Genomic DNA, 20,453 nt, shown 5'->3' with positions numbered 1-20,453 from the left:
CTTATCTCCCTTAGACACCTCTAAGAATTTCAGCCTGGAGAGGCACTGGGATTCTGTCACAGTAGCTTCAATCTATGCATTTCCATTGGAAAGATACCCCACATTAACAGAAAGACACTGGATGGATGGGAAACCCCTGCTAAACCTTTGAGAGCTGCTCCTGTTGTATGTTCGCTTGTAGCCACTAATGTTGCAATTTTTGTTTATTTATTTATTTATTTATTTATTTATTTATTTATTTTTACGATTTTGTTCCCAGCGACTATAGTTTGGAACAGCACACACCTAGCTGTAGGTAAGAAATGAGGAGAGATGAGATTATGCTGTCTAGGGCCACTAGGTGGCAGAGGAATGGGACAAGTGTAGTGGTGCTGCCCAGTGAACAGCAGCCAAGGTGGAAGGGCAAGAAAGGAGACATTATCTTGCCAAATGACCAACAGAGGGAAGTGGAAAGGGAGGTGAAGCTGTATAATGGTGTATAAGTGTTGAGCAGAGAGCACTGAAGAGAGGAGGACCTCTGTGCTGTGGCTAGTAGCAGATGTTATGGAGTGAGTTATGGGCTGTTATGCTAAATAACGGCTACCAGGTGACAGTGTCAAGAACGGGAAAGAGGCAGCTATAATGAGAAGAATCCACTAGAGGAGAGAAGAGCAACAGGCTGTCATGCTGGGAAATTGACACTTGATGGCAGCAAAGTAGACAAAATGAGGGGGGTGAGGGCATAAGAAATTCTGACTAGTGACCAATGTAGTTCAGTAAGCAATATAATAATGGGGAAGTTATACTGAAAAATGGCCACTAGGAGGCAGCATATTGTAAGAGGGAGATATGGGCCATTATTTAAAAAAATGCCCATTAGAGGGCAGCATATCTTGAATACTAATTAAGGGGTGGTGCAAGTACATTATAACTGGCCATCACCTTGGACAGGATCTCCCAAAAATGAGAGCTGGTGTTTGTCCATGATCTAAAATATTTTCCACAAAGGATCATTAGATTGAAAAATGATGTACAATGGGACTTGTATAATTGGAAGTCACACTGGGCATTGTTAGCTAGAAAGCTTTGGAGACCCAAAATGAACCATGAGGGAGAAAAGTTGAAGTGGGACCGTATTGAAAAGCACGAAGAAAGAATACAAATATGAGAGAGCATTTACACTGATTAAATCAAAGGGGAATCCCATTTTCCAAAGGTAGATCACATGCACCAGCTCATCCCTTCAGGTAACTGCAGATCTCTTTACTGAGAAAGTCCTGTTTCTGCAAAATGATGAAAGTCAAGAACCTCAGTGGAACCAGAGTCCTGTCTGCCAAATCCTGAAGAGCTCTGTGAGGTCAAAAACTTGTCTTTCACCAACAGAAGTTGGTCCAATAAAAGGTATTGCCTCACCAACCTTGCCTCAAACCCTGAGAAATGAGCTCATCAACTCAAGTGTGAGCTGTCCTATGACTAGAGGTAAGCACCCAATTCCAAACTGGTGCTGCTTTGCGTTTATACATCACCTTCCAAATGAGGGTATTAAAGTGCTTGAGTAATTAAGCACTAGCAATATAAGATTCGCTTTCTGTGACTAATGTGGGAAGTGTCTATATTCATTTTTACAATACATAGTCTGTGTCAGGATGCTGGGCAAAGATAGGTAGGACAAATGATAGGAACTTGAGATCCCAGAACTGAAGCCAGTGGTCAGAGTCAGTATCAGGGTCAAGAGTCAAGCTGAGGGTCAGACCCGGAGACAGAATCAGGATTTGGGTTGAAGGTCAAAACCAGGTTTCGGCATCCAGTTGGGTTCCAGGGGTCGATCAGGAGTCAGAATACAAGTCAGAGCCAAGCTCATACCAGGACTTCAGACACGGAGAAACGGGGTGGTCAAGGCAGCTGGTTGGGATCCGCATTGTTGCCTGGACACTTCTTGGTGTGCCCCATTGGCGAATATAGGGTCAACCAGCCAAGACCACTGTCAGTCTGATCATGCTGGATGGAATTTACCGTGGCTTACAACCATTGTAGATTATGGGTCACAGGGAATGAGTCAGCTACAGGCACTGTATGGTCAGGTGGCAGTATGGGGGTATTACTTACCTGTTAACCTTACAGACCCAGATCCAAGTCCCACTGATACTTACAGTTGCTTTGGGTTGCTGTGGTATGGGTAGCTAAGGCTTAAATTCTGCAAGGATCCCCTCATGGTAGCTGTAGACATTCCTTAATGGTCTGATGCTCAAAAGGAAAAGCCCCTTGAGAGAAATGCATGAAGCAGTGTATTAGAGATACAGGGTGGGGGAGGTAATATCTTTTATTATAGCCATGAGGACGATTAAAGGATTGGAAAGACTCAGTGAGTTCAATCAGTTCAGTTTAACAAGGAGCAGGTTAAGGGGTGAACTGATCACGGTCTGTAAGTAACCATGTGGGGAACAGAAATGTGATAATGGTGGGCTCATCAATCTAGCAGAGAAAGGTATAACAAGGGTTAACAGCTGGATGTTGAAGCTAGACAAATTCATACTGGAAATAAGGCCAGGGGCGGCTCCAGACCCCAGCACGCCAAGTGCGTACTTGGGGCAGCATGCCGTGGGGGGGCGCCCTGCCAGTTGCCAAGAGGGCGGCAGGCAGGCTGCCTTCGGCGGCATGCCTGCGGAGAGTCCACTGGTTCCGCGGCTCCGGTGGACCTTCCGCAGGCATGCCTGTGGAGGGTCTGCTGGTCCTGCGGCTTCGTGCCTGCGGGAGGTCCACCGGAGCCGCAGGACTGGCGACCGGCAGAGTGCCCCCCGTGGCATGCCGCCGTGCTTGGGGCGGCAAAATGGCTAGAGCCGCTCCTGAATAAGGCACAGGTTTTTTTAATCAGTGAGGGTAATTAACCATTGGAACAATTTACCAAAGAGTCGTCATGGATTTCCCATCAGTGGAAATTTTTAAATCAGGATTGGATATTTTTTTCTAAAGGATCTGCTCTAGTTCAAACAGGAATTAATTCAGAGAAGTCTTACAGCCTGTGTTACACAGCAGTTCAGACTAGATGATCCCAAGGACCCTTCGGCCTTGGCATCTATGAATAAGTGGCTAGAGATTCTGATTGGGGTGTCAGACTGTCTGAGAGGCCAGGGCTGCAGGGGGCAACCTGCCTCATTGTTCTTGGGGGGTACCTGGGTTAAGTGGAACCTGCTTAAATTGGCAAGGAAAGGCTGTGTATAGATAGACAACATGTGTATAGGATTTTATTGTTTTACCCTGTTTCCCTCTGCTAGTTATGTTTCTGTGAACCAATCGATCACACCTGTTTTTGAAGAGTCCATCCTGAGTCACTAGAGGTTCACATGGTCACAGTGTCCCAGAGAGGATTCCATAGGAAGGAACAAAGCCAGTTGTAGTTGCTGGAGATAAATACGGCTGGTGAAACAGGGATGTTGTAGCCTGCAGACACACAGCACCCATTCTATATACATGGGAGATAGAGAGATGGATAGACAGCTGATTACTTAAGAAGAGAGAGAGAGAGAGAGCGATCCAAAAAGAATAGAAAAATCAGTGAAATAAAAGTTTTAACTTTCCTACCAATATTGGTTGGCATTTTCTAAGTGCCTTAATGGATTTAGGTGCCTGACTTGTCAAGAGAAGCGTGTGCCTAACTCCTTTAGAGCGCTATTGAAGTCTCAGCCTTAATGGTTCAAGAATTCATGTTACAGGGAGAGAATTCCCAGCACAATTTAACAACATTTTCAGGTTCCACAACTTATATAATGGAAATGGTTTTCAAAACGTATTAATATTTGCTAAAGGTGGTAAAACTGGCTCTACCTGTTGGGAATTTTTTATATTTTGGAACCGTGTAACAGTGTGAAAGAATCACAGAGGTACATTCATAGATTTATAGATTGGAAAGCCACAAAAGACAATTAGATCCTCTAGTCTGACCTCCAACACTAGATTTATTGATTGAGTGATTGATTGATTTGACTTATACAAAAATATGAAGACTTTCTCAGTGATGGTATCCCACATTTGGACAAACCTTGTCATGAGAAGAGATATGAGACGATGTGAATCAAACTGTGTGTGTCTAAATGGCTGCCCATTACTGTGGGCTCTCAGACCCTTCAATATAGCAACTGAGTTCCTGATCCGGTTTGAGAGAGGTTGATATTTTGTTAAATCTGCTGCATAAAACTTATGATAATATATCCAAAGAGTCAACATGCCATCCAGCTCTGTTCCTGCAACTCCATTATCAAACCAGGGGGCTTCCTTCCCCCCCCCCACAACTTCTTCTTGGCTGGGTTAAAGCTGAAGTATGTTTTTGCCAATCATCTCCCAGAGGTATTTTTCTCTTCTTCAGTTTTTACCCTTCCTAGATACACCCCATGGCAAACACAGAAGGGGGGAATCAAACATCCATCACAGAATTCATCCTCCTGGGATTCGGGGATCTACCTGAACTGCTGACCCTACTCTTCCTGCTGTTTCTAGTGATCTACATTCTGACCTTGTCCGGGAACATCCTCATTGTTGCTCTAGTTGTGGCTGATCGGTACCTTCACACCCCCATGTACTTCTTCCTGGGGAACTTGTCCTTCTTGGAGACCTGCTACACTTCCACCCTCCTGCCCAGGGTTCTGGTCAGTTTCCTGACAGGGGACAAGAGCATTTCTGTTAGTGGTTGTATGACACAATTTTATTTTGTTAGTTTCTTGGCTGGTGCAGAATGCTATCTGCTAGCAGTGATGTCATATGATCGGTATTTGGCGATATGCAAACCACTGCATTATGCAGCCCTCATGAATGCCAGGTTCTGCCTGCAGTTAGCAGCTGGGTCTTGGATAAATGGTTCTCTGGCTGTTATCATTGTATTATTTCTTATGTTACAATTAACTTTCTGTGGCCCCAATGAAATTGATCATTTCTACTGTGAATCCACAGAAATGTTAAATCTATACTGCAATGGCACCAACCAGACAGAGCTTGTCATTACCATCCTGGCTGCTATATTCACTCTGCCTCCATTCGTATTAACCATAATGTCCTATGTGTGTATCATCATCACCATCGTGAGAATCCCTTCCACCACCGGGAGGCAAAAGGCCTTTTCCACGTGCTCCTCTCACCTTATTGTGGTGACCATTTTCTATGGGACCCTGATCATTGTATATCTGTTACCAAAAACCAACACACTAAGAGACCTAAACAAAGTGTTCTCTGTCTGCTACACAATTCTGACACCTATGGCCAATCCCTTTATATACAGCCTGAGAAACAAAGAGGTGAAGGAGGCCCTGAGAAAAATTACCAGTAAATGTGTAAATTTTACAATAAATTAGAAATCACAAAGTTTTTGTTTCTTACTGTATTGAGGGAAAATGGTGAGATGCAGAGCTGGTTTATTGTTTTATAGAAACAGATTCTGGGTGGTCCCTAGTTCTGACTAGGTGTTTGGGAATGTGCTGCTATAATATTTGAGGATGTGCAAATATCCAAAATGTGAGCTCAATCAATACCAGGGTCTTTATATTCAGAATAAAATTGAACTGTATTATACTTAGGAAATTCCATACACTAAGCCCAAATAAGAATATAGGATACAAGAACAATTTACACTGAGATTATCAAAGGATCCTAAGGGGTTTAGAGGTCCGAATTTCAATGGGGTTGTGTTACCTAACTTCCTTAGGTCCCTTGACAATCCTAGCTGAATGACATGATATTTGAAAGTATACATTGATTTTGGGTGCCTCAGCAACTGGGGACCCCCACTTGAGACACCAAAATTTTTCAGAGCACATAGAATTTTCATAACCTGCTGTGTGTTCAATGGTGGGAAATGATCAGTTCACCTCATCCTATCTAGGTATATGACATGGCCATCACCAACATTAACAATGGGACACCTCAAGAAAGAAGAGCTTGTCGATATGGGCAGAAATTATATGAATTTGAAGCAATGTGGACCCTGTTTCCAGATACTTTTGGATAAAAAATGCTGAAATAATGCCTGACTTCCATTCCACTGGACCTCTCTGCTTTCTCCCTCCCGCTTCCTGCCCCCGTTCCCCAACTTCCTTTTTTTGCCAATTTGTGTCTTTTTTCAAATTGTTGTTACCCCTTCCCTCACATGCAAGGTTTGTCTGATTTTGTATTGCCTAGACAAGTTGCATAATTGCCTATATTTTTTAGTTAGCCTGAAAAATGTGCAGTGTTGGGTGACATGTACAAGCTGTAACCATTTTTCTTGTTTGTTTCTTCATGAAAATTAATAAAAAATGAATCACAAAAATAAAATGGGACACCTCACAATCACTGCCGGGAGGTAGCGAATTCAAATCCCCATCTTACAGAGACACAGGGCAGATTACGGAACATGCCCAAATCCACACAGAAAGTCTGTGGCTGAGCAGGGAATTGAATGCACATGTCCCGCATCATGCTTCAGGACCCTATCACTACACCATGCTTCGGCACCCGAGAGGGTAATACCTCCCCGTTCTCATTAGTTAACCTCCTGTGCTTTCTACAGGCCATAAACTACTGACTCCACAAGCAGAAGGTGAGGATTAAGAAACAGGCATTTATTCACTGTAAGAGGCATTGGATAGCAAACAAGGCAACTGATGATAAAGGAGATGCTATCCTAGTAGAGGGTGTGGGATGGGAAAGGGGCAGCTATACTGTACTACGGGGCAGCAGTAATTCTCTAAAGTGCCCTCTAGAATGCAGCTTTTATGAATATTGGCAAAGTGATATTATCATTATTCCTTTGTATTATGGCCGTGCTGTAATAGGACCACCCAGAAACCTGGCCCTGGCCCCATTTTGCTGTGCAATATACAACCACAGAGTAAGAGAGTCTCAGGCTTTGGCTACACTGGCACTTTTGTAGGTAAAATTTGTCAGTCAGGCAGGGGTGTGAAAAAATTACAGTTAGGCAAAGTAAGAAAGCGCTGTTTGAGAAATAATTAAGTTTGCTTGAGGGATATTTACTCTGTACATTGTGTCGTGATGTTGACTTTGTGTTTTAGCGGTTACAAAGCTTTAACATTTTGAATCTCAACAGCTACTATCAGTAAACAACTATCTGACCCCCTCATAATTTCCCACAACTGTGAAAATTTAAATCAATACAAATAATAAAAAATGTTTAAAAATAAACATCAATATTATCTATTGAAATGATAAAAAAAATAAAACCTGAGTTCCACCACGCCTAGAGACAACACACAAACAGAAGGATAGTCAGAGCCTCACAATGTCACAGAAGAGCCATGCCTTTCTGTTTTAAATTCTGATTATTACTTTGGGGTGGGGTTTAGTTAGGAAGGATTTGGCTAAATGAAAAGGGCAGATATGCTGAGGAGAGGGGATGGGGGGGCACAGAGAAGGGAAAAAGGTGGAAGAGATGAAGGAGGAAGATATGAAGGATGTTCCAGTAGTTAGGGCATCATTCTAGCATTTGGGATTAGAACTGGATTAAATTTTTCATTTGAACAGTTTATTTCATTGACTAAAACTATTTGACGTGAATTTGCCTAATACTTTTGGCCCAAAACACTGGGGGCGAGGGGGCTGGATTCACAAAGAGACTTAGGGCTTGTTCACAAAATGGCTGGAGGAGAAGAAAGCAGCAGAGGTCTGTGTTTTAGCCAATGGTTCAACACCCACCTGCAATGTTGGAGACCCAGCATCAAGTCCCTGTACTGGAGCAGAAATTTAAATGCAAGCCTCCTGTCTCTGAGGGGAGTGCCCTAACCCCAGGCCATAGAGTGTTCAATGGTGGATCTCTTCCAGCTTTGCTGTTGAAGCTTTTCCACTTTGTATAAAATACCTCAATAGTCATTGGCTCAGGGAGCAAGCATGAGAATGACTCTACAGTCTAGTGATTGGAGCATGCAGCTGGGAGATAGAAGACCTTGACTCAAGTCCCTGCGGCAATGAACATGTAATTATTGATACAAATTGGGACAGTTTCAACAGAAGAGTCTGAGAGACCCCCACCCCTCTCCGAGCAGCCTGTCACTCCAGTCAGGGCGCTCACCAGCAGGACTCTAGGACTGGGATTTGTGTGTGGGTCTCCCACATCACAGGCTAGTACCCTAACCACTGCAGCAAAGGTCATAAAGGCAAACAGGGCCCCATTCTCCACTGCCTAAGGGTCGAAGTGAATCGACCTTTTTAAAGATTCCTGGAAGCCAAATGTTTCCAGTTGAGTGACATGGTATTTTTGACAAAAAGTGGATTTTCTGTTGCATTTTGGTTTGTTGAAAATTTCAGATTTGGTTCAACCTGCAGCAATTGTCTTTTCCAATTTTTTGGAACTGCCACCGAATCAAAAAAATCAGCTATTTGCTCAGTTCTACTTGGGATACCTGTGTTCCTTGGGATACCTGTGTTCCAGTCCCTGCTCCACCAGAGATTCCCTGTTTGACCATGGAAATGTCTGTGCCTCTGTTCCCCAGGTGTACAATGGAGAAAACAGGCACTCCATACCTCACAGTTGTGTTGTGAGGATCAATACATTATAGCCTATGGGTCCCCCAGTTACTACAGCAAAGGGGGGGCAGATAAGTACCTTTGGGAGAGGCAGGGCTGTCTCATGAACGAGAATCTAAACACCTCCAGAGGAGGTGAGATTTCCCACACGACACAGCTGGTGTCTGTTATATCCTTGGGGGCAGCCGGTTTAGGAAGAAATCACTTGAGGCCAGAGAGCAGACAGCTAACAAAACTACCATTTTATTTACAGACACAAAGCTCACTCAGCCAGCTGAAGCTGGCCGAGCTATCCCCTAATAATCTAACTCAGTTGCCATAGGAACAAAAACCATGACAACCAAATACACAACAGTGTCTGACACTGGACTCATGTAATAGGCTATTACTGAATTGACCACTCTGTGGAAGTGGAGCAGAAATAAGATTGATGGAGATGAAGAGAGACACTCAGGGAGGGGTCATCTCACAATGACTAATGAGAGCCCAGCCCTGCCTGCTCAGGTCTCACTCAGCAGTGATGGCGGAGGTGGGGAAAGTGATCAGGTTTAGCTAAGCCTGACCTAAACGCAGCCCTTTTGTGACCCAAGTTGATGCTGTTGGGCTCGTCTACATGGGGAATATTACCAGCATACTTATACAGCGCCAGTTACACCAGTGTAATGCCCCATCTGGACACTCTTATTCTGGGTGAAGCTGGCTTTTTCCCAGTGTAGCTGGCTTCACTTTCAAAACAATATAAGCTGAACTAGAAAATGGTGCTCTGTGTCCAGAATAAGTGTTTTCAGATGGGGAGTTTTGCCAGTTTTGCTATAGTGGTGTATTTGTACTAGCATTATTCCCTGTGTAGACAAGCCTGTAGAATCCCCAGCTGAAGCTAGCTTATGGTGGAAGATCCTTGCTCCATGCACCTGGTCTTGTCCCAGTAAATCGCTGGTGGGGTACCAGTAACTGGACTGGATGACTGGGCTTTACTGGGCGTGAATGCACTGGGAGGCCCAGGCTGGGATTACCATTTGGGCTAGAAGACTCTCCGCGAGAGGAGAGAACTTTGGGCCAAGCAGGTTGATTTCACCAGGACTGGTGTTTGTGCTGTCTAAGTCGCAAACCCAGCTGCAGCTCCCCAGACTTCAGTGGAGGGAAATGCCCCTCAGAAGTAGCATCAGGGGAGACATAACCTTCTCCCTCAGAGGATACAAATCTGAGGAGGTGAGTGCGCTCTGTCAATAGAGAGAGGAGAACATTCTCCAGGGGAGATCTCGGCACCTGCTTGTCTCTTCAGGGCCACGTGGGTCTCTTTGCCGAGAGCCCCCAATTTCTGGAGAGAAGTGATAGAGAAGAACCTGACTCCTGGTCACCAACCCTGAGAGATCCAAGTTCATCTACTGGAGGGTGAATACCCTGTGGTCTCATGTGAGCGTTATCCCTCATGCTGCTGCTGCTATGCACTGAGACCTGTCTATCAGGGGATACCACTAAAGGGTTAATAGGGATACTGCCTGCCTGCTCAGCTGAGACTGATCACTGGCCTCCCAACAGGGGCAGAGATAAAAGGTCTGCAGAGCAGACAGGTATGTAGCTGATAGTGAGACTGAAGGACTGTCAGAGGGTCCCTTTTGCTTCAGCAACAGACTGGTAAGAAGCTACCTAGGCAATCAAGTCGTTCTCTATCTCTGCTTAATGGTCACTAGTCTTGATTGGAAAATGGAAAACCAGTTTCATTCATTTGAAAGTTACTTCCATTAATCAGGAAGCAGTTTGCATTTTTTTTAAACTTTTGGTGATTTTGTTTTTAAACTGCGGTGTGTGATAAAATAAATAGTGTCACTTCCCCCTGCTCTTTTCCTTCTTTTATTCCTTTTTCTTTTTGGCACTTGGTAACTTTCCAAAACTTCCTCAGACTTTGAAAAATTACCAACAAGCTTTAATTTTGAAAGAGTTACAGAGAAATAAAAGGAAAAATGATAGGGGCGGGGGGGGGGGGGGGGGGAACAAGGAATTGTGAACAAACTTTAGACACGATAGTTGGCATGTTTTCTGACTCCTGCGAGCTTCTATCCATTGTAAAGGTATGACTTTGCTAGTGGAGATTTTAATGGATATTTTTATCATGCAGTTTCAGAAGCTCACTGAGCAGTTTCAATCAACAATATCTATTGGCAGAGAAATTCAAAAGTTAATCCCCGATTGTGGCAATCAGGGTCCAGAACACAAGTGATTAGAGACATGAACTTAAGGCAACAGGAATAAGTGCACTTATTTCTCAAGGGGAGAAAAGTAAGTTTAAAATAAACAGTTAAACCAAGTGATTGCATATTGTGGTGTTGTATATAAAAATAGTTGAGTAAGGTTGTTGATGAAATCTTGTAATGCTCTAAACGTAATCATTGAGATATGTATACAGACTGTGGTTATATGTATGGATATAGGTTATGAGCACAGGTTATTACAATTTCAGCTCCACCTTGCAGTGGCCAGTCTGGTAGAGAGGGGTTCCCCTCCCCCCAATGAGACTAGCTCAAAGCACCTAGTGTTGTACAACCCAGGAAAAGATGAATGATGGACCCTTACAGTTAAGGGGAAAACACTGAGACATACTGGCAATCAAGTAGAGGGAGTTTCCCCTGCTCTGAATAACAATGAATCACCTTAGTTGGGGGAGGGGGGCAGTGGCAGATTAATGATTTTGCCGCCCCTAGGCCCTGAAATAATTGCTGCCCCCAGTCCTATATGAACTTGTTTTAGTTTTTTCACAAATTCATTTAAATGAAAATGAATCTAAATATAATTAAAATAATTGAATGTTTACAAGTTTTATTATAAATAAAATTACAAGTGCAGCGGACCCTCGCTTGAAATTGCACTATACAGACACACATTCACTTATAGCATGGGACCGCACATGGATCCAAAACTGAGAACCGCTTAATTTCTTCCTTCTGGTCATATTATTAACATTTAGGATTATTGCAAGTATGTTTACTAAATGGCATCGTGCCATCGTTGGTGGTTTCAATACATGCTACGATTGGTAGAATCGCAGCGCCATTGATGCCTGAATTACAAAAATGCTGCTATTATAAATTTTATAAATTTGCCACCTCTGCAAATTTGCCACCCTAGGCCTAGGAAAGGGGTTTCAAGTGAAATCTCTCCAGTAACCGAGGGACAATCACTTGGTGGGTGCTGTGTGTGAAATGCTGAATCCCCCTACAGTTTGGGAATATGCTGGGAAAGTCTCTTATTAGAAGGGATTTTTATCTAATTTGAAAGCTTAAAGGTTGATGTTCCGTTTCTGTTTTGTTTTCTGCATGGCTTGCATAGGTTTGCTTCCCGTGCGATTTCATCTATGAATCCACAATTTTTCTATTACATAAACCTCATGTTTGTTTTTTTCCCAGTAGGTCTTTGTGTGAACTGAGGAAAGCGTAGATGTCAAGAAGGGGGAAAGGTGCCCCTTAATATATGGGTTTTGGGGGGATCATTTGAGGGGGCTCACCTTGCAAGGAATAACTAGGCTGATAGTAGCCAGGGCGAGAGTGTTATTCTTGTGGGCTGGCTACTGGGGTCAAGGCTCTGCCAGAGCTGCAAAGCATTAAAGCACCCAAGGTTGCAGGGCAGGCAGGGGCAGAACCCCTGACTGGTCTGTGTGATCCCCAAAGCGTCACCGTGATGATCACATAACAGCATAAAAACTGATCTGCATGGTACAGCACAAATGAAATCAAATAAATGCCTGCCTGAAGACTTTGGCATTCCAGTTTTGGACTGGAAAAACCACCCTCAAGGGGTGCTGGTTTCTGCTGGGGATGAGTCCAAAACAAACCAATATTCAACTGTTTGTCCTTTTTGGCCTGTGAGTCTGACTTCAACTTGGATCTCCCACATCCTAGGGAAGCTATAGAGTCACGTTCGCACTCCAGTCCCAGCCCAATGACTATCCATTGCCATTCATAATGACAATGAATACTCGTCAGGCTAGGAAAACTGGGTGAGAATAACTCTGTGGCATCCTACTTCATCATCCGTCTCCATTTTGTGACTCCTACCACCCCAGCCTGGGTTCTCAACCCAGCATTTGGGCTGTGACCTCAAGGAGAGGGAGCTTTTGAATATTACTGTATTTGAATCAATAGATTAAAGTTTAACAAATGTCATTCTCATTGTATTGTAGAGTTTATCGCTTCCCCCAGATGCATCCCATGGCAGACACGGAGCAGGGAAATCAAACGTCCATCACAGAATTCATCCTCCTGGGATTTGGGAATATCCCTAAACTGCGGGTTTTTCCTCTTCCTGCTGTTTCTAGCAATCTACTTTGTGACTGTGGCTGGGAACATCCTCATCGTTGTGCTGGTTGTGTCTGATCAGCAACTTCACACCCCCATGTACTTCTTCCTGGGGAACTTGTCCTGCTTGGAGACCTGCTACACCTCCACCATCCTGCCCAGGATGCTGGCCAGTTTCCTGACTGAGGACAGAACCATTTCTGTCAGTGGCTGCCTCGCACAATATTATTTGTTTGATTTCTTTGGAGTGACAGAATGTTCTCTCTTAGCTGCAATGTCTTATGATCGGTATTTAGCAATATGTAAACCACTGCATTATGCAGCCCTTATGAATGGCAACTTATGCCTCCAGCTAGCAACTGCTTCTTGGATATGTGGATTTTTGACTATTCCCATAATAGTATTTCTTGTGTTACAATTTACTTTCTGTGGTCCCGATGAAATTGATAACTTTTTCTGTGAATTTCTGCAAATAATAAATCTCTACTGCAATGCCACCTACCAGATGGAGCTTGTTGTTACCATCCTGGCGGCTGTATTCACTCTGCCCCCATTTGCATTAACCCTGGTATCCTACGTTTGTATCATCTCCACCATCCTGAGAATCCCTTCCACCACTGGGAGGCAAAAGGCATTTTCCACCTGCTCCTCCCACCTCATTGTGGTGACAGTTTTCTATGGGACCCTAATCATTGTGTATCTGCTACCAAAAACCAACACACTAAGGCCTGATCTACACTAGGACTTTAATTCGAATTTAGCAGTGTTAATTCGAATTAACCGTGCACCCGTCCACACCAGGAAGCCATTTAATTCGACCTAGAGGGCTCTTTAGTTCGAATTCGGTACTCCACCCCTACGAGGGGAGTAGCGCTAAATTCGACATGGCTATGTCGAATTAGGCTAGGTGTGAATGCAAATCGAACTTACTAGCTCCGGGAGCTATCCCACACTGCACCACTCTGTTGACGCTCTGGACAGCAGTCCAAGCTTGGATTCTCTGACCAGCCACACAGGAAACGACCCGGGAAAATTTGAATTCCTTTTCCTGTCTGGCCAGTTTGAATCTCAATTCCTGGTTGGACATCGGGGCGAGCTCAGCAGCACCTGCAGCAGAGGAGTCCATGCAATCCCAGAGTAGAAAGAGGTCCCCAGCATGGACAGACCGGGAAGTCCTGGATCTGATCGCTGTGTGGGGCGATCAGTCTGTGCTTTCGGAGCTGCGCTCCAACAAACGGAATGCAAAGACCTACGAGAAGGTCTCCAAAGCCATGGCACTCAGAGGATACAGCCGGGATACAACGCAGTGCCGCGTGAAAATCAAGGACCTGAGACAAGGCTACCAAAAAGTCAGAGCGGCAAACAGACGCTCCGGAGCCCAGCCCCAGACATGCCGCTTCTACGAGGCACTGCATGCCATTCTAGGTGGGTCTCCCACCACTGCCCCACCAGTGACAGTGGACTCTGAGGATGGCATAGTGTCGACGGGCAGTTCCTCGGCGTTGTTCGCCGATGGGGAAGATGAGGAAGGGTTTGTGGAGGACGGCGCAGGCGACAGCGCTTACAATACCGCTTTCCCCGACAGCCAGGATCTCTTCATCACCCTCACAGAGATCCCCTACCAACCCTCCCCGGCCGTTAACACGGACTCAGAATCAGGGGAAGGATCAGTCGGTAAGTGTTATAAACATGGAAACATTTCTTTATTAAACAACAGGAATATATACTATATAAAAACTAGCTAAAAAGTTGTCCATATAAAACTATATAAAAAGAAGGTCCACACATATAGGGATTGAACAGAAATCCTCTTGGGACAGTTCCACGAAGCTATCGTACAGGTACTCAAAAAGCCTCCGCAGGAGGTTCCTGGGGAGAGGTGCCTTATGTGGTGCTCCGTTGAAGCACACTCTTCCGCGCCAGGCCATCTTCAAGTACAAAGGAATCATTGCCTCGACCAGCATGTCTGCATACGGTCCTGGTCTGTGCAGGGAGTCTCTCAGCATCCTCTCTCTCTCTGCCCGAGTGACCCGCCTCAGGGTAATGTCGTTCAGCGACTGCTGCATCTAAGTAGGGCAATTAGTGTACTGTTACTACTGTGAATGCTTGAGTTTTACTTTGCATAGCAAAGACCTTCGTTTAACAGCCACGTGCTGGAGGCCGCACAGGAAAAGCATACAGTGATCTTTCCCGGGCACAGCCGCGAGGGGCTGGAACGGGGTCAGACTTTCTGCTTTCCTGATTGCCTTCTGCGGGAGGGCACAGCTATCCATTAACTGTTAAGCAGCCTATAGTCTAGCGCTTACCAGGCCTGGTAGATAAACGGATTCAGCTGTACCACCCCGCTTGTCCGATCTCCGGTGCAAGACCGCAGCCACTGAAAGCGTATTCCGAAATCTCGAACTTGTCCTGAGAGCTTGTGAGACTAGGTGCCCTGTATGGTCTTGTTCACAGAAACTGAGTAGACTGTGTTCAGTGTTCGCAAACATGTATCTTTTCAAGGAAATCACTTCCTTTTTCCCATCACACAGCTGCGGCTCTTTCATGAACTGCCCCGCCATCCCCCTCACAGAGGCTGGCGCAGATTAGGCGGCGAAAGAAAAAGACTAGGGACGACATGTTCTCGGAACTGATGGCCTGCTCCAGAGCCGAGGCGGCCGAGCAGAGACGGTGGAGGGAGACCCTATGTCACCACCAGCGCTCACACATCGAACGGGAGGACAGGTGGTGGCAGGAAGACCAGCAGGCGACTCAAACCCTGCTTGGGCTAATGAGGGAGCAAACGGACACGCTCCGGCGCCTTGTAGATGTTCTGCAGGACCGCAGGCAGGAGGAGAGAGCCCCCCTGCACTGTATCTGCAACCGCAATCCCCCGCCACAAAGTCCTGTCCCCCCCTCACCCAAAATAACAAGAAGGAGGGGCGCTAGGGGCCGTGAAAACTGGCACAGCACCCCAGCAGAGCGCTCGTGTACCACACCGCTCTGATGCCATAAACTTTGAGAAGTGCTTCCCTTCCTGCATCACCCAGTCCCAAATCCAAGTTTCATCCCCTCACTGTGTAGTTGAGTATTAAAAGTGGTTTGTTGTTATTCACTGTTTCCGTCCCGTTTTTCTTGTCAGAAGACTTTGTGTGAAGGGGGGGAGGGGTTTTTTAATCGCATAGGACAGTCTCCATTACCAGGGTACAGACTTGGGGGCAGGATCAACAGCAGGACACACACAGACTGCAGTCACTAGGCACCAGGGTCAGTCTGGGAGGTGTATGCTGCCCCAGGGTCCTAGCGCCTGCCATCCACAAATGGCAAGGCAGGCTGCCCTTACCATGCCCTTCCACCCTAGCCACGAGCCTCTCCGATGCCCTGAGCCCCAGCAAGAGCCCTCATCCACGGACACATACTCACCCTTCCCACACACCCCTCACCCCTTCCTACGCCCCAACCCCCAGCCCAGAGCCTGCATCCAAACTCCGTCCCAAAGACGGCACCCCTCACCCCTTCCTGCAAACCCACCCCTTCCTGCACTCCCACCCGCAACCATCCTCCCCCCAGAGACCGCTGTAGGAGCAGGAGCCTGTCATTCCTCTAGTGTAGAAGTGGTCTGTACATCAGTGCACACCGTACCCACCACAGTCTGCGTCCATGTTTCAACCCTAGAACAGGAATTCATAATTAAAGAAAACTTTGTTAATAATCAGTGTTCAATTAACTTTATTTTAAAACGTGTGTTAGAAGGGGGGAAACCTGGAGAACGGGGTATGTAACCGCAGATCGAAGTCAACAGTCACTAAAACAGGCTCAGGTTCAGCTTCTCTGTAAGTCAAGTGGACAGTCATAGGTTACCCTGCTCTCTGAGGAACCTAGCTTTCAAAGCCTCCCAGATGCACAGCGCTTCCCGCTGGGATCTTCTATCGGCACGGCTGTCTGGCTGAGCGTAATCAGCAGCCAGGCGATTTGCCTCAACCTCCCATCCCGCCATAAAGGTCTCCCCCTTGCTCTCACAGAGATTGTGGAGCACACAGCAAGCTTCAATAACAACGGGGATATTTTTTTCGCTGAGGTCCGAGCGAGTGAGTAAGCTCCTCCATCTCCCCTTGAGACGTCCGAAAGCACACTCCACCACCATTCTGCACTTGCTCAGCCGGTAGTTGAAGAGTTCCTTCTCACTGTCCAAGGCGCCTGTATAGGGCTTCATGAGCCAGGGCATTAGCGGGTAGGCTGGGTCCCCAAGGATCACTGTAGGCATCTGCACATCCCCAACCGTTATTTTCTGGTCCGGGAAGAAACTACCTGCCTGCAGGCATCTAAACAGACCAGAGTTCCTGTACACACGCGCGTCATGAACCTTGCCCGGCCACCCGACGTAGATGTTGGTAAAACGTCCCCTATGGTCCACCAGTGCTTGCAGCACCATAGAAAAGTAGCCCTTTCGGTTAATGTAGTGGCTGGCCTGGTGGGCTGGTCCCAGGATAGGGATGTGAGTCCCATCTATAGCCCCACCGCAGTTTGGGAATCCCATCGCGGCGAAGCCATCTCTGACGACCTCGACGTTTCCTAGAGTCACTACCTTTGAGAGCAGTTGCTCAACGATTGCGTGGGCTACTTGAATCACAGCAAGCCCTACAGTAGATTTGCCGACGCCAAAGTGGTTCGCTACTGACCGGTAGCTGTCTGGCGTTGCAAGTTTCCAGAGGGCTATGGCCACTCGCTTCTGCACAGTCAGGGCTGCTCGCATCCGGGTGTCCTGGCGCTTCAGGGCAGGGGCCAGCAAGTCACAGAGTTCAAGGAAAGTGCCCTTACGCATCCTGAAGTTTCGCAGCCACTGTGATTCATCCCAGACCTGCAGCACTATGTGGTCCCACCAGTCCGTGCTTGTTTCCCGGGCCCAGAATCGCCATTCCACACCATGAACTTGACCCATTGCCACCATGATCTCCACTGCGCGGCGTACCCTGCTTTGTGAGAGGTCTGCGCCACTCTCCTCACCGCGCTGCCGGAGCCTCCTCTCCCGATTTCTCAGCATCTTACTGTGGAAGAGGTGGACGATAAGGTGCGAGGAGTTGACAACGGCCATAAGTGCAGCGATGATCGCAGCGGGCTCCATGCTCGCAGTGCTGTGACGTCTGCACTGTAACCGACCAGAGAAGGGCGTGAACAGATTTCCCGCCGGCGCTTTCATGGAGGGAGGGCGTGATTGACGGTTCAATGACGACAGTTACCCAAAACCACCCTCGACACATTTTTTTCCCCAGCAGGCATTGGGGGCTCTACCCAGCATTCCAATGGGCAGCGGGGACTGCGGGAACTGTGGGATAGCTTCTCACAGTGCAACGCTTCCAAAGTCGACGCTGGCCCCATTAGTGTGGACTCACAAAGTCGAATTAGTGTCCTTAGTGTGGATACACAAATTCGACTTCATAAGGTCGATTCCACAAATTCGAATTAAGTTAATTCGAAATAGTCTTGTAGTGTAGACGTACCCTAAGAGACCTCAACAAAGTGTTCTGTGTCTGCTACACAATTGTGACTTCTATAGCCAATCCCTTCATATACAGCCTGAGAAACCAAACGATCAAGGAAGCCCTGAGGAAAATTGTCAGTAAGTGTCTAGATTTTATGAGAATTCAGAAACCTCAGTCTCTTCAGGCAAAATGGTGTATTACTCAGATGCTGTGTGGCCCTTATTTCTTGCTCCATTGTTGGTGATATGCGCTTATAACATTTTGAGGATGTGCAAAGATTTGTAAGTGTAAGAGGAATTAATGCCAGGACTGTTGGAATAAAATTGAACTGTATTTTACTTGCTGAATGTGGGTAGATGATATCTTGGTGAATTTCATACATTGAAATAAATTAGGGCTTGATCTACAAAGGGACTTCGGCATTGTAAAGACCAAGTTTTAGCGCCATGCAAGCCAGTGAGAACCTCAGCCCTGAGTTCAGCAGCCAGGCTCCCTATACGGTGCATGGGGAGAATTAGGCGGCTAAGAAAGGGATCCCCAGAGGTCAGCAGGTGGAGCAAGGAGCTGCCTCACCCAGCCAAGAGGAAAAGCCAGTTAGAGTGTTGCCTAAGCCCCATCTCTCCCGTGGAGTTAGACACTTTCTCTGCTTGGGATTTTCAGCTGGGAACCCCAAGGTGGGGGGGAACTCACCAGGCTGTTGGAGACACAGATTCAGTCTCCCCACTGCCTAATATGGAGCAGGGCTTTGACTGTGGGTTCCCCCCTTCAGGCGAGTGTCCTGGCCACTGGACTGCCGAGTCGTCCTCTCTGGCCCAACACCCAAGAAGAGGGAAACCCAAGTTTAAATGCCTGCTCCGCATGGGGTGGGGGGAGGGAATTGGATCTGTCTCCCTAACATCCTAGCTGAATGCGCTAGCCACTGGGCTCAGGGTTATAATGGAGGCCTTACACCCCCCAGCCACTTTGATTGGGGATAGGCGTGCTGTGAGCATGCCTACCGGATCAAGGCCTGTAGGTGAGACAGGCAGGGCTGTGCCTAGCTTGAGGCTCCTGTGGGGGTGAGGTGTGAGATGAGTGCCTAGACTGAGGTGGCTCTGCGTATGTTCACTGGCAGATACTGGCTCCTACAGTCCTTTAGTGGCAGAGATTTAGCCACCTACAACATTAGGTGTCAGCTGAGCTGGGGCTTTGAGGCTCTCAGTGGTGCCTAAATGCTGGTTCTACGCACCTGAGTCCCTTCGTGGGACTAGCTCTGAAAACCCAAATTCCGAAGTGACGGATGCTCTTAGGCCCACGGCCTCTCAATGAGATTTATGTTCCTGTGTCACTAAGTTTGCTTGAGGCCAGATGTGTTTAAAGGTACGGAGGTGCCTGGTGGGATTTTCAAAAGCATCCAGGTGCAGAACATGCCAAGATGGTGCTGAAAGTCCCATTGGTGTCTAAATACATTTTAAAATCTGGCTTTGGGGCATTTCTGAACATTTTACTCCTGGTCTTTAACCTCCCCAGATGAGAGCTGAGGGAGCCATTAGGTTTTCAGCTTGGTGGCCCATATGAGACCGGGACCTCTGCCAACTGGCCAAGGGCCCAGGGCGGGCATAGTTTCACAGGGATCCCCTGGGCTGGGTATCTGCACACGAGCTCACCAGAAGGTGGCATGTGAGGTCTGTACTAAGAGCTGCTAGCACACTGGTCATCATAACTCAAGTATTATCCAGCCACACATTTCACAAGGATTATGTATCTATACTGAAAATACCATCTTGGGGTTAAGCCAGGTCACCAGGAGGTGACATACCTCTGGAAATACTTCCTAACTGTAAGAACAGTGGGACAATGGAACAGATGCCTAGGGAGGTTGGGAGGCTCCTTTACTGGAGGTTTTCAAAAGGAGGCTGGATAGCCACCTGTCTTGGATGGTTTAGACAAAACAAATCCTGCATCTTGGCAGGGGGTGAGACTAGATGACCCTTTTGGTCCCTTCTAACCCTACAGTTTTATACCTCCAAGATAACAGGATGCTTTTCTCCCTGTCTAGCCATTTGTGTATTGTGGGCCTCACAATGGAGGCCTATTTACAGAATGAGCCTGGTGCAAGTTAAGAAATTGCAAAATCTGAGAGAAACAAAATAGCAGGGGGTGTTGAGGGTCCTTCACCTAGGAGACAAGCTGACAGTGTGTTTGTCTTCTGAAAGCAGGGTCACTGCTAGCCTGGCTATAAAGC

General features: G+C 46.7%; 2 protein-coding genes across 7 annotated transcripts; both read left to right on the top strand.

Moving 5' to 3' along the window:
- The first annotated feature begins 4,364 nt into the window (after positions 1-4,364).
- On the top strand, positions 4,365-5,318 carry LOC120383073 (olfactory receptor 10A7-like). The gene has a single exon (XM_039500706.1). It carries the CDS (start codon positions 4,365-4,367, stop codon positions 5,316-5,318), a length of 954 nt encoding a protein of 317 aa, XP_039356640.1.
- Positions 5,319-8,849: 3,531 nt separating this feature from the next.
- Positions 8,850-18,473, top strand: LOC120383738 (olfactory receptor 6F1-like). Of its 6 annotated transcripts, none has more exons than XR_005588511.1 (3): positions 8,850-9,010; positions 10,598-10,758; positions 12,791-13,017. XR_005588511.1 is itself a non-coding variant. In XM_039501941.1 (3 exons), the coding sequence occupies exons 1-3, from the start codon at positions 8,953-8,955 to the stop codon at positions 18,471-18,473; spliced, it is 1,119 nt and encodes a 372-aa protein (XP_039357875.1). In that variant the 5' UTR covers positions 8,850-8,952. The 6 variants fall into 6 exon arrangements, 1 of the variants encoding a protein (XP_039357875.1); XR_005588510.1 differs by having other exon boundaries at positions 12,656-13,017; XR_005588512.1 differs by having other exon boundaries at positions 8,850-9,690; positions 12,656-13,017.
- Positions 18,474-20,453: the final 1,980 nt, after the last annotated feature.

Source organism: Mauremys reevesii, linkage group 15, assembly GCF_016161935.1.
Source record: "Mauremys reevesii isolate NIE-2019 linkage group 15, ASM1616193v1, whole genome shotgun sequence".
NCBI classification, from domain to species: domain Eukaryota; kingdom Metazoa; phylum Chordata; order Testudines; family Geoemydidae; genus Mauremys; species Mauremys reevesii.
This window is presented reverse-complemented; position numbering and strand designations above follow the sequence as displayed.

Coding starts and splice junctions, on each gene's coding strand:
- LOC120383738 (XM_039501941.1), top strand. CDS start 8,953: ATGACTAATGAGAGCCCAGCCCTGCCTGCTCAGGTCTCACTCAGCAGT. Junction 9,011..12,655: donor ACTCAGCAGTGATGGCGGAG/GTGGGGAAAGTG, acceptor ATTGTATTGTAG/AGTTTATCGCTTCCCCCAGA. Junction 13,497..18,253: donor CCAAAAACCAACACACTAAG/GCCTGATCTACA, acceptor ACGTACCCTAAG/AGACCTCAACAAAGTGTTCT.
- LOC120383073 (XM_039500706.1), top strand. CDS start 4,365: ATGGCAAACACAGAAGGGGGGAATCAAACATCCATCACAGAATTCATC.